Below are 14,873 nucleotides of genomic sequence, written 5' to 3' on the forward strand. Positions count from 1 at the left end.
GAAAGTACTGAAGTAAAGTAGAGGAGAAAAGAAATGAAAAGAGAATAACAGATCAGAGAGTAGGCAAGCAATGTAAGCAGTCTTTGTGAAGTTACATTTATTGTTAATCAGAGCCAGAAAGAAATTGAAAACACTCCCTTCACTGTACTGGCTTCTGATAATTTTATGAGACCTAACCAAATAGGATAATATTTCTAGTGGCTTTAATTCATTAGGTAATCAGGGAGGCAAACAATAACATTATTCTTGTTGAATGTTTTTATATATAGATAGTGATATTTGAAATGATTGTGATATCACCATTAAACATTTTTAATATTTATACTGAAAACATTTGGCACCACTTTTGTTTCCAGTTGTCCATTTTACCAGGTGTATGCATTCCCAGATGGTTCAGTGTGCTTTCTTTCTGGACACAAGCACGAATATTGAGTGAGCTTATTGAGATAAGGAGGGAGCCCTTACCTTCAGTATCTCCTGAACATACTCTGCAAACACACAGAAACAATCACATCAACTAAAGTAAGAATAGAACACCTTTGTGAGTGATTGTAAGAGAGTGAAATCATCTCAGTTAAAAATATGTTTATCTTTAAAGTTATGTTGGTGCAAGTTTCAAAATTTTGCTCCAGTGAGAAGTGGTTAGGCTAAGAACACTGGATAAGATTACAGTATGTGTATTTTCTTAAAAAAAAATTTTATTGAAGTATAGTCAGTTTACAATGGTATTTCAGTTTGTGGTATACAACAAGGTAGTTCAGTTATATATATATATATATAATCATATATATACATATTAATTATTTGTAATGAATATATATATTTGTCATATATATGTTCATTATATATGATGAATATACATATTCTTTTTCACATACTTTTTCATTTATTATAGGATACTACAGGATCTTATTGTTTATCTGTTCTATATATAATAGTTTGCACTTGCTAATCCCAAACTCTGAATCCATCCCTCCTTCTCACATATTAATCAGATATGTCAAGGGCCAGGGGAAAGGAGAAACAATTTATGTTTCTTCTGATACACTTGCCATACATTGAAATAACCTTTGGTTAAAGATGTTAATAAACAACAAAAGCATAAAAATCATTCTGATCCATTTCCTTTAAAAAATTGTATTGTGTTCAGATTTGTGAGTGTACATACTTAAGAATGTGCAAAATCATAAAAAGTTAAATAAATTATGACACTTCAATGTAAAATATAAAATTCCTAGAAACATATTAGGTTTCTATACCTAGAGATGTCCTCGAGCTATATATATATATATATATAATTTATCATGTGTGAGGAAGGAATAATTTACCCTCTTAGGGATAAGCAGTGCAGAGAGAAGGCAATGGCAACCCACTCCAGTACTCTTGCCTGGCAAATCCCATGGATGGAGGAGCCTGGTGGGCTGCAGTGCATGGGGTCGCTAGGAGTCGGCACGACTGAGCGACTTCACTTTCACTTTTCACTTTCATGCATTGGAGAAGGACATGGCAACCCACTCCAGTAGCTTTATTTGGACACTTTAGGTTTATCATGGCACTGCAAGTTTTTGTATTTAAGCCTGTTCTCTCAGAACAGGAAAACACTGTGGTTTATAACTATTTGGCTGTGTTTGTCAACATTTAAACTAATTTTGTTTCCAAATCACTTAAAAAATAGAGGTGGATATAAAACAAAAGCTTTGAAAAAAAGTTTTTGTTAAGTCTGCTTTTGTTTTAATGACTCCTGCACAGAGAAGCAATAGGTTTGAATTCTGTCACTAACTTTTATTTCTTGGCTAGTCATCTAAACTTTTTGATTCTATTTTCCAATCTAGAAAATGGGATATCTTGTTTTACTGGGAGGATTAAATGATACCACAAGCATTTTCAAAAATGTATAAATATTCTTATATTGGTATAAGGTATTAATATAATTAATAATGATTTATAACTAATTAGACATTTTTATGGAGAAGGCAATGGCAACCCACTCCAGTACTCTTGCCTGGAAAATCCCATGGTCGGAGTAGCCTGGTGGGCTGCAGTCTATGGGGTCGCTAAGAGTCGGACATGACTGAGTGACTTCTCTTTCACTTTTCACTTTCATGCATTGGAGAAGGAAATGGCAACCCACTCTGGTGTTCTTGCCTGGAGAATCCCAGGGACAGGGGAGCCTGGTGGGCTGCCGTCTCTGGGGTCGCACAGAGTCGGACACGACTGAAGCGACTTAGCAGCAGCAGACATTTTTAATAAGCAAATACATTTAATGATATAATTCTGTTAATTCGGTATTCTGTTGAAATAACTATGACCCTTTTAATGCTAGCACTATACTATGATTATATTTTAAACATTGTCAAACTTCTAATCTCTCCACCAAAGATTTTTCCTTTGTCTTATGACAATTTGAATTAAATTGTCAATTTAAAATGATTACATGTTAGAAAATATGAAGACAAGAGATATCTCAATACTTAAGAATAATAGGATTTTTAAAAATTCTTAATATAAAGTTAAACTTAATAAGTGCCCTGAAGGCAAATGTATCTTTTAAACTAATTATCTGTTCTTTGTATTCTGTTTAATATTAAAATGGTACTGATTAACTAAAATCAATCACATTCCTCTGTAGTCACACCTCACATTTGCTTAAATAAAACAATACACATCTCTTGTATTAATTCTGATTAAAAATACATTACATATAGAGTTACACATTGATGATAATTTTTAAAAAACTGAAACATTTACTCTGCTCACCCTTGATATTTAAAAATTATATACAGAAATTTAAAAAAGAAGTATGAAATTACTGAATTTGTTTTCTGTTGAGTTGCTTTTTTTAATTTTTCCCAGATGCCATGTTTTCTTATTGTAACTCAGGCTACTGATAAGCAAGTTAATTTAATGTATACTCCTTGCCTACATATCTTGATTGAAACTAAGCTCATGTATATGTTGTTTCCATCACCTTTATTCTTGGAGTGAATTTCTAGTGTTGCTGTCAGACGGCTGAGCATTGATGGTGAAATTCTCAGAGCTGGTTGTTTTCTCTCTTATGTATTTATTACTTTTAGTTCCCACTGAGCTCTTAATTTCTCTTGATCCTGTTATTCATCAGCTGCTTTCCCATTTTCTGGGAAATAGTGACAAAATTTGTACTATTTCCTTAATTTCTTCCTCTCTACTACCTCTCTGCCAAATTTACTCACCCTCTGTAGATAACTCACATCCCCCCTACTCTTGAGAAAGATGAAGCTTACAAACATGAGTATCTGTAAGTAACAGATTCTCTATGAAAGCGGTAGCAAAATGGCAGCCGGGCTTCAATTTCACCCCATAGTGTTTTCATGGGGGTACCTTAAAATCGGATTTTTACTATCCAACTTGGCACAGTCTTTGCCTTTTGTGGCATTGGGCCCATTTGTATTATCTTCTTGGTCCCTATAGACTTTTGCATTCCAAACCCCTGTGAGTACAATCTCAGAGCTGTTTTTTTCACCATTTGACACTCCCTCAAAGTGAATAGTGGCTTAGAGAATTCTCCAGGCCAGAATACTGCAGTGGGTAGCCGTTCCCTTCTCCAGGGAATTTTCCCACCCCAGGGATCCAACCCAGGTCTCCCACTTGGCAGGCGGATTTTTTACCAACTGAGCCACCAGGGAAACCTGCACCATGTCCCCCTCCCCTCTCAATGGCCCCTCCAAAAGCAATCTGGTAAAGAATCCACCTGCAATGCAGGAGACCCCAGTTCAGTTCCTGGGTCTAGAAGATCCTCTGGAGAAGGGATAGGCTACCCACTCCATATTCTTAGGCTTCCCTGGTGGCTTAGTTGGGGGCAATGCGGGGGACCTGGGTTGGATTCATGGATGGGGAAAATACCCTGGAGAAGACAACAACTACCCACTTCAGTATTTTGGCCTGGAGAATTCCACTGGTTGTATAGTCTTTGAGGTCGCAAAGAATCAGACGCAACTGAGAGACATTCGCTTTCTTTCTTTCTTTCTTTTCACTTTCAAAATGAATAGATTTGGAAAAGACTAATAGCTTTTATATAAGCTTCTGCCTCATCTGAAAAAAGTTTTTGAAGTACCTCCTTTTTTTTTTTTTTCAAATGGTCCCTCTGTGTGTCTCTCTGCTTCTTTCTCCCAGCAACTTGGATGAATATCTAATTTTTTTTAATTTTGAAAAGAGAACTCTTGAATCTCCATGAAAATAGTGCTCATTACTGCCTGCCACGCACATCATGCTGTCTCCACCTAAACTTTTAGAATTTGCCATGTTTTCATGGAAAATGTATGTATATATATATATATATATATATTTAAACACACATACGTATATTTTATTTCACTATAGATTTTGCACTCTTTTAGGAACTAGAGGATGTAGGTAGAAGGTAAAAAGAGAGATCAATTTTTTTCCACAAATTTCATTACAGGTATTCTCAAACACAATACATATGAATCCAGTATATCCCCAAGCTTGTATGAATTATCAGTCATTCTTATGATATATATACATATATATATAAAATGATTGAGTTTTTAATGATTCTTATATATGTATATATGGCTATATATATGCATGTGTATATATTTTATAAAAATACACACACTAATATATAATTTATTAAGTTGGACCTTTTGAAAGTAAATTGCAACTAGTATGACACCATATCTCTAAATATTTCAGCAGGTAAATTCTAAGATAAGAACAACATTTATGATATTATTATGAAAATATTAGCTATTCCATAAATCAGTAATAAGTCTTTCTATATTTCTATGCCGATAATCATCTAAATATGACTTACGTAGATTGTTTTATCTCTTTGTTGGTAGTGCTGGGGTGGACAGGAGCTATTTGAAGTTATTGCCCTACACTTGGCTATTATTCTGAACCATTTGATAACTGTAGTTTTTTCACCTGGTACAGAAGGCATATGAGATTCATGCCCTTGTTGTTCAATCTCTCAGTCATGTCTGACTCTTTGTGACCCCATGGACTACAGCATACCAGGCTTCCCTGTCCTTCACCATCTCCCAGAGTTTGCTCAAACTCATATCCTTTGAGTTGGTGATGCCATCCAACCATCTCATCCTCTCTTGTCTCCTCCTCCTGTCTTCAGGCTTTTCTAGCATCAAGATCTTTTCGAATGAGTCAGTTCTTCTCATCAGGTGGCCAAAGTATTGGAGCTTCAGTTTCAGCATCAGTCCTTCCAATGAATATTCAGGGTTGATTTCCTTTGGGATTGACTGGTTTGATTGCCTTGCTTTCCAAGAGACTCTCAGCAGTCTTCTCCAGCACCACAGTTTGAAGACATCAGTTCTTCAGTGCTCAATCTTTTTTTCTCACATCAATACAAGATTACTGGAAAAACCGTGGCTTTGACTATATGGACCTTTGCAGGCAAAGTAATGTCTGAGCTTTTTAATACCCTGCCTAGGTTTGCCTTTGCTTTTCTTCCAAGGAGCAAGAATTTTTTAATTTCATGGCTGCAGTCACCATCCACTGTGATTCTGGAACCCAAGAAAATAAAACTCTGTCACAGTTTCCATTGTCTCCCCATCTATTTGCCATGAAGTGATGGGACCAGATGCCATGATCTTTGTTTTATGAATGTTGAATTTTAAGCCAGCCTTTTTTCACTCACCTATTTCACTGTCATTAAGAGGCTCTCTAATTCCTCTTTGCTTTCTGCTGTAAGGGGGGTGTCATCTGCATATCTGAATTTATTGATATTCTCCCTGCTCTTGTTTCCAGCTTGTGCTTCATCCTGCACGGCATTTCACGTGATGTATTCTGCATATACGTTAAATAAGCAGGATGACAGTATACAGCCTTGATGTACTCCTTTCCCAATTTGGAACCAGTCTGTTGTTCCATGTCTGGTTCTAACTCTTGATTTTGACCTGCATAGAGGTTTCTTAGGGGGCAGGCATGATGGTCTGGTATTCCCATCTCTTGAAGAATTTTCCACAGTTTCTTGTAGTCTGCACAGTCAGAGGCTTTAACACGGTCAATGAAGCAGAAGTAGACATTTTTTCTGGAATTCTCTAGCTGTTTTTATGATCCAATGGATGTTGGCAATTTGATCTCTGGTTCTTCTGCCTTTTCTAAATCCACATTGTACATCTGGAAGTTCTCAGTCAACATACTGTTGAAGCCTAGCTTAAGGATTTTGAGCATTACTTTGTGAAATGAGTACAATTATGCAGTAGTTTTAGTATTCTTTGGTATTGTCCTTTGGGATTGGGATGAAAACAACTTTTCTAATTCTGCGGCCACTGCTGAGTTTTCCATACTTGCTGGCATGTTGAGTGCTGCACTGTAACAGCATCATCTTTTAGGATTTAAAATAGTTCAGCTGGAATTCCATCACCTCCACTAGCTTTGTTTGTAATGATGCTTCCTAAGGCCCACTTGATTTCACACTGTAGGATTTCTGGCTCTAGGTGAGTGATCACACCATTGTTGTTATCTCAGTCATTAAGATCTTTTTTGTACAGTTCTTCTGTGTAACCTGCCACCTCTTCTTAATTGCTTCTGTTAGGCCCATACTATTTCTGTCCTTTATTGTGCCCACCTTTGCATGAAATGTTCCCTTGGTATCTCTAATTTTCTTGAAGAGATCTCTAGTCTTTCTCATTCTATTGTTTTCCTCTATTTCTTGGCATTGTTCTCTTAGGAACACTTTCTTACTTCTCCTTGCTATTCTTTGGAACTCTGCATTCAGATGGGTGTATCTTTCCTTTTCTCATTTGCCTTTCACTTCTCTTCTTTACTCAGCTATTTGCAAGGCCTCCTCAGACAACATTTGCCTTTTGCATTTATTTTTCTTGGGGATGGTTTTGATTACTACCTCCTTTGCAGTGTTACAAACCTCCATCCATACTTCTTCAGGCACTCTGCCTATCACATCTAACCCCTTGAATCTATTTGTCACTTCCACTGTTTAATAGTAAGGGATTTGATTTAGGTCATAACTGAATGGCCTAGTGGTTTTCCCTAACTTCTTTTTTTTTTTTTTTTAATTTAATTTTATTTTTTTTTAATTTTTTATTTATTTTTTTTTTTTAAATTTTAAAATCTTAAATTCTTACATGCGTGGGAGGGGGGTTCATGTTTGGGAACGCATGTAAGAATGTAAGAATTTAAGATTTTAAAATTCCCTAACTTCTTCAATTTAAGTCTGAATTTTGCAATAAGGAGTCATGATCTGAGCCACAGTCAGCTCCCAGTCTAGTTTTTGCTGACTGTACAGAGCTTGTCCATCTTGGCTGCAAAGAATATCATCAATCTGATTTTGGTATTGACCATCTGGTGATGTCCATGTGTATCATGGTCATTGACATAGAATAGGATAAGCCACTTAATCTGGATTTAAGGAGATCACACATTGGTATATTGTAATAAAGATAGAAGAGCTACATCTGTGTCTTTAAATGTTTATTTAGATCTAAACTTCAACCAAGAAGTGAGAAAGGTAGAAGGCTGACAAAATGCTCTGAGATGGCCCAAATAGAAGCTAACACACGCAATTTCCCTACCTCCAATTGCCCTGGGTGTTATATTGACTGACTTGGGCTCAGAAGTCAAGCATATTACCAACACCAGAAGCTTTCAATGAAAGTCCTATCAAACCTGTTGTCAATCCATCTGAGAAACAGCATTGGTGGCCCCCAGAGGCTTCTCCTGTTAATGGGATCGTTGTCCCAAGTTCATCTTCCCAGACTCCATAATTTTTTGATGGAAATCTGTGGCTACAGTATTTTATGCTTATTCTCTGGAAATATATTCTAGTGCTGAATTGTGGTTGTTATTGTTGTTCAGGTGCTAAGTCATGTCCAACTGCTTGCAACCCCATGGACCGCAGCACACCAGGCCTCCCTGTCCCTCCTGGAGTTCTCCCAAGTTCATGTCCATTGAATTGGTGATTGTATCCAAAAAAGCCCTCATCTCCTTTTGCCTTCAATCTTTCCCAGAATCAGGGTCTTTTCTAGTGAGTCGGCTCTCCAGATTAGGTGGCCAAATGATTGGAGCTTCAGCTTCAGCATTAGTCTTTCCAATGAATATTCAGGGTTGATTTCCCTTAGGATTGACTGGTTTAATCTCCTTGCTATCCAAGGGACTCTTAATGGTCTTCTCCAACACCACATTTTGAAAGTATCCGTTCTTCGGTGCTCAGCCTTCTTTATGGTCTGACTCTTACCTCCATACATGACTACTGGAAAGACCACAGCTTTGACTGTATGGACATTTGTTGGGAAAGTGGTCTTTGCTTTTTAATACACTGTGTAGGTTTGTCATAGCCTTCCTTCCAAGAAGCAAGCATCTTCTAATTTCATGGATGAAGTCAGTGTCCACAGTAATTTTGGAGCCTAAGAAGAGAAAATCTGTCACTGCTTCCACCTTTTCCCCTTCTATTTGCCATGAAATGATGCCCCATGATATTTTTTTTTCATGTTGAATTTATGCCAGCTTTTTCACTCTCCTCCTTCACAGTATAAAAAGGCAAAAAGAGTTTTATTCCTGAACACTAATTTCCTCTAGGGCTGTCCTACACTTGTTTTGTTCTGCTCTTGGATGTGTTGGATCCTTCTAGTCCATCCTTGTACAAGTAGCCACGAACCTCTTATGTAGGCATTTCTTCTTCTTCCTTTCTGGTGTTCTACTGGGTAAGGGAGTAAACTAATATCTGAACTCTTAGCTCTTTCATTCTCATTTTGGGAGTTCTCCTCACATGGCTTGGTACAGGAGAGGAAACTCAAATATTCCGAGTGTTCTCTTCCTTCAGAGACACACAGTGTCCAAGAACTACCTTCCTATCAACCTTTCCTACTCCCGCTTGAACCAAAGAAAATATTTATCTAGTATGATGAGTGTAATTTATCACCTGTTCGTCCAGATTTGTGTTTTATGGTATGAAGTCCCATAGGCCACAGCCTTTTGGAATATGGTAAATGAATCTCTGTTTCTTGCCAGAGAAAATAAAAACACACAAACAAACAAAACAAGACAACAAAAAAACATGCCCCATGTGACTCAGAAAAAGACAGATAATGGATAATTGGAGATATACTGTCACAAAGACTGGTTTCAGTGTATTTAACTTAATGTTGTAATAATTATTCTCAAGTAAAATTTTCTACTTATTTCATTATATTTTGAATTCTTACTGCTATTAATAGAATATATACTTTTTATTTCCAGAATATCACAAATTAATTCAACTCCATAGCTGTATCTACATCAAAAAGATGAGTGTTTTTGAGATAGGATTGAGAGTTGGACTGGAAAGTGAAATAGTGGGCTGAGTAAATGGGCAAGTTAAAAAGTTAGTAAGAATGGTTTATGAATGATAATGGAACTTGGAGATGAGGTCTCATTCCAAAATACGAGTGTAATATATCACTGTTATTACAGAGAGGTCTGTGATTGACCAAATATTAGTCTACTTTAAACATATGAAATTGTATTTTGAATAAGTAACTCTATAACATGATCTCTTCTGCTTTAGAATGATCTTTATTTCATGAAGAGATCTTTGTTTATTAAACAAAGAAGAAAAATTATGACAAAGAAATGCATTTGTAATGTACTCAATTATTTCGCAAGTGTATAGTGATATAATAATTTTCATGGTATTTGCTTTCAGTATGACATTTTTTTCGGCTTTAATGTGAACTTCTCTTTTTCAGCAGACTCTGCCCACTTCAGGAGTTTCAGTCCCTGAGGTGCGTAAGCAAAAAAGGTTTTCACACTTACAATTATAGGTCATTATCTATCCGTATTGTTATAAAGACCATTTTGGGCTGTGAGAGTGACATACTAATGTTAATTCGTATGTTTTATTTTGTCTCATATTCTTCTATTTGGAATTGGGATCTTTGCATTAACATTTTCATATAGGGATAGACTTGAAGCCTATACCGTCTACCTTCGTGACAGGCATTAGGGAAACAAGAAGTTATTTGGCACAGAATAAGCAGGATAAAATAATAGTGACTTTGCAGAGTTTTGACCAGTGTGTTATTCCTATTTGTCACATTTAAACTTCACAGAAAACCCAAACAGTTCACTAGTGTAAGCCCTTAAAATGTAGCTTGCAGTGATAGTAAATCGAGAAACTCTTGTTCACGTTGAAGTGCCTGTTACTTCTAAAAGAGTACATCTACATTAATCACTTAGCATATAACATTGCATAGGAAGTCATAGGAATACAATATAGTCATTAAATAAATTACTTTGATTTTGAAAATAAATGTAGGCATTGCCACAGCATTTATTTTCAGTAAAGTGTTAACTTTTCCTTCAAGTTAATGAAGTAAAGCCTCCACATTTTTCTGTGACGATCCCCATTCAGTTGCTATTATCTCTAAAGCATATGCTCAGATGATATTTTTTCACTTAAAATTATAATTTGATTCTGCTTGCTTAGAATATATTACTCATGATATCTAAATACTATATGAGTATGATTTATTTTCGGTTCAGTTCAGTCGCTTAGTCGTGTCCGACTGTTTGCGACCCCACGGACCGCAGCACGCCAGGCCTCTCTGTCCATCTCCAACTCCCAGATTCCACCCAAACTCATGTCCATTGAGTTGGTGATGCCATCTAACCATCTCATCCTCTGTCATCACCTTCTCCTCCTGCCCTCAATCTTTCCCAGCATCAGGGTCTTTTCGAATGAGTCAGCTCTTCACATCAGGTGGCCAAAGTATTAGAGTTTCAGCTTCAACATCAGTCCTTCCAGTGAACACTCAGGACTGGTCTCCTTTAGGATGGACTGGTTGGATCTCCTTGTGGTCCAAGGGGCTCTCAATAGTCTTCTCCAACACCACTTAGAACATTACATAATTGCACAGAAAGTAATAACCTCTCTCTCTTCTGCTCTAAAATATTTTCTAATCATTGTAGACTGCCTCATTACATTTTTTAAAATTTCCTTTTATAACTATAGACATACTTAAAATATACTAGTAGCTATGATTGATATATACTATTTCTAATCTGAGAGATATTAAACTATTTTGGTATTCTTTAAGTCAGCTGATACCATTATTATTATAATTATTCTAAAGTAGACATGTTAAATTACACACTCAGGTAACATATGTATTAGGAAAGTTTATTATTTAGGCTACTTTTTTTAGTGTCAGAGAATTAACTTTATGGTTAAGATAATTGAGTTTATTTTTGCCCCATCATAGCTCATTAGATAATTAACTATGAATTTAAAAATTTTCTCTTTAGACATTAATCTCAAAAGCTCTCCCATATATAATTATGTAATTTATACACTATAAATAAAATTAATAGACCAAAATTGCTATTTTTAAAACATGATATTTTTAAATTTGTCAATGTTTTCTGCTATGAAGTTTTAAAAAGTCTTCCTATACTGGTATAAAGCTATATTGGTTTTGTGTGTGCATATATGTAAATGTATATTTCTTGGCTAAACTTTTCACATGGGAGCAAGAGCTTTTCTTTGTGGATACATCTAATGTTTAGAAGTGGCATAGACACTTTCTTGCATACATCATAGCCTTATTGCCCACAATAAGTTTCAATTATCAATTGTTTCAAAGTATAACAAAAGCATACCTCATTTTGTGAAAAGATATTTGCTTATTAAGAAAATACTTTCAATTGTTTAAAAGTATAAGAAAAACTCACAGACATCTACAAATCAATTTCAGTGTAAAAAAACCTCTCACTTTTTATTACTAATTCTCAAATCTTTTATAGACATTGTGTCCAGGCCAACTTGACTGTTTTTCCTACACACACACACACACACACACACACACACACACGTATCTTGTTTTATGTGCCTTTCCAAAGGATGTAAGTAATTTTTCATGGTAACACCTTATTTTATAATCAAAACTTATTGGTTTGAGTGATAATTAAATTATACAGTTTCAATTAAAAGATAAATTCTACTTAGAACTTGCATAAACAGATAGGGGGCTACATAGAAATTACCAAGTTAAGCTTTTAACTCACCTGATAGAAAGAGATAATGACTATGAAAATACAAGAGAGCTACTTATAGATTTTTAATCTTCAGTTTTCCATGGCCATCAATTATTACTGTTTATCAAAGGAATGGAGAGTGAGTGGTGTTGAGCTCTATACACAGGCACCTAATTTTCTAGTGGCCCAGCCATAGCTGGTAAACAGCTCAAATGATTTTGGCGTGGACTTTCCCATTCCTAAATTTCATTTCTTCCAATCAAAATTTCTTGAACAGAAATCTTCTAATCTTTCATACTTAACATTCAGTATGAAATTATGCTAGATGAGAATACACATTATCATGTGTGATATATGAAAACCAGGGCTGTGGATCAAGGTATAAATTTTACCTTCAGGCTGAGTTGGTGAGTAGCACCTACAGGTATGTTAAGACCAGGAATGAGTCTTTCTCGTTTGTTTTCCTCTGTCTTCCTACAAAAGACTCAGATTATCACACCGAGTTATGGTGACATCCTTGAAAAACAAATAAAATACTGTAAAGTAAATAAAGTACTTCTTCGCAATACCCATCTTTACTAAACAGCTTACCTGAGTTAATGATAAAATGTAGCCTTTTTTTAAGGTATTTAAAAAATTACTGTCATTTACCAAGTGCCTAATTTATGCTAGTGCTTTATGCTACTTTATGCTTTTTCTCAATTTATCATCACATGAAACTTCCCATTTTATAGATGAATTAAGGGATGGCTTAGAAAAGTAAATAACTTACTTGCCCAAGTCTTTACAGAGACAAAGCTCGAATACAGCCTCCAAGCTCACATGTTTTGTTTGCCTTTGTACAAAATATTTTTTGCTTTTTGAATAAGTATTTAACTAATTAAAAAGAAATGGAAATCTTTATATCATTTGTCATAGCTATGCTTAAACTATATAAAATATTTATAAAAAATCAAGACTACTTTGCTACTCAGCTGTGTTTCACTGCAACTTCTAAGGATTTCTAGTAGATTTTGAGCCTTCACCATGATTGTAATGATTTAATGTTTCTCAGCAGGAACACGTTTAAATCTTGTAATAAGGTTATGATAATTAAAGGTGCAGCTTTGCAACTGTCATTAAGTTGCCTTCTTGGAGTTTGTAACTTGTCTAAATCCTGATGAACATGGTAACACTCCTGCTTCAGGGAGATATTTTACACTGTGTTCCTCAGGTTAAAATCTTAGAGTTTCAGGGAAATGCTTAGGGACTAGCTCCAGTGGCATAATGGGCTAAGTCACCACTTGGGCAAGTAATGCAGTAGCTGAGAAAGCAGGTTATGAGATTCCAGTAAAGGATACTGTTGGCAGGCAAGCAAAACTCGCCCCCACCTTTTGTGGCTTTTGTACCAATCAAGGCGCTTTGCCACTGCCTGTCTCTCATGCTGAGACTGGACAAAGAGAAGAAAATCCTGTGCTTGAGGTAATCATCACTTGCTGCTTGTCATTTGTGAGTGATCGATAACAGCAGGCTTAAGTATTGTGGTAAACGTCTCTTTTGTGAAAGCACTTTTCAGCAACTTACAAATACTCCTGAGAACCAGCATGAGATAGAAAAAGACTTTTTTTAGAGCACATATTTAAAGTGACGTCTTTTTATTTCATTTATCGCATCTTTCTGTTTTCTGTGGATTGTCTTTTCATCTTTTCTTCTCTGTTTACGATGATGTTGATTATTTTGGAATTCTAATAGAACATATTACCCAGTTGAGATCTGTTGTGCTACTAGTGGAGTCTAAGGATCACAAGACACTGAATTCTATGTTTTAAATGTCTGCATAGCAAACACAAGTGGTTGATATTTGAAAATGCTGAAATATTGATAACTGTATTTTATATTTTGTAGTTACATGTTCTATGTTCTTTCATTTTTTTGGTTAAAGCAGCTCTTTTCAGTGTTTGAATAATTCCTATTGATTGAAGCAATAATTTTCTGACTCTTTATATCTAGGATAATTTATCCGGCAGAACAAAATTTACCTTAGTTATAACAAAGTAATTTAGTTTGTGATTTAGAGCCCCAAAACATAAAAATAGATCTGAAGGTAAAGTGATAAGTACTGCCCCGTATTATCACAGAGCACTTTTATCCTGAATAAAGATACAAAATAATGCTGGCAAGCTCTTCCTGAAATTTTTCTATAACTTTAGCATTGGAAGTAACATTCTTAGATATCATAATAGAACTTGGCCAGTCAGGGAGAATCAACCCCCAACGCGGGCCAGTGACATTTTGGTGGACATCAGATTTTTCAAAGATGTAATTGCTTGGCCCTTCCTGTGGCTCATATAGAATTGAAAAGAAGTGAAGATTTTCTTAGTGGAAATAAGGAAAAGTATTCAACTACCCTCCTGTTATCCTATGCAGCTTAAGTAAAATATAGTGACTAGCTCAGAGAGACTTCCATACAATTTGGAAATAAACATGAAACAAATGAGTATAATACAAAGAAAACCATGGAAAAATATTAAATGGTTTATGAGGCTTTCTTGTTTTTAAATTGTCAGTCTGATTAATTCTAGAAATTCCAACCACTAAGCATATTGCCATCAAACAAAGAAACCACTTTGTTCTTGGTGGTGTGTGTGTGTGTGTGTATTTGAATAAATATGTTTCATTATCTAGATCATATAGTAAAATTCACTTGCTGATGAGTTGACTGAAGTTTTTTTCATAATCTGTGATATACCTCTTATGATTCTAGACTTTAAAAATAAAGTTTTAACAATTGAAAAGTCAATTTAAGGTTTTTAATTTTTTTTTTTATTTTACAATTGCTACTAGAAATAGCTTTAGTTTTGTCTAGTCTGCAGTGTTCTCAGAGGGATGACCCCCCTAGAAAGAAA

At 35.4% G+C, this 14,873-nt stretch overlaps 1 protein-coding gene across 8 annotated transcripts in view; it reads left to right on the forward strand.

Moving 5' to 3' along the window:
* Positions 1-14,873, forward strand: part of DGKB (diacylglycerol kinase beta) — an 876,578-nt gene that overhangs the window by 306,731 nt on the left and 554,974 nt on the right. For 4 of the 8 annotated variants that reach the window (XM_018047359.1, XM_005678984.3, XM_013963165.2 and 1 more), the window contains one exon: positions 9,702-9,737. The exons of 2 other annotated variants lie outside the window; for them this stretch is intronic. In XM_018047359.1, coding sequence (XP_017902848.1) covers positions 9,702-9,737 — 36 coding nt within the window. The remainder of the gene's footprint in view (positions 1-9,701; positions 9,738-14,873) is intronic. 2 more of the 8 variants (XM_005678985.3, XM_018047360.1) reach the window with 1 other exon arrangement.

This window comes from Capra hircus, chromosome 4 (genome assembly GCF_001704415.2).
Source record: "Capra hircus breed San Clemente chromosome 4, ASM170441v1, whole genome shotgun sequence".
NCBI classification, from domain to species: Eukaryota; Metazoa; Chordata; class Mammalia; order Artiodactyla; family Bovidae; genus Capra; species Capra hircus.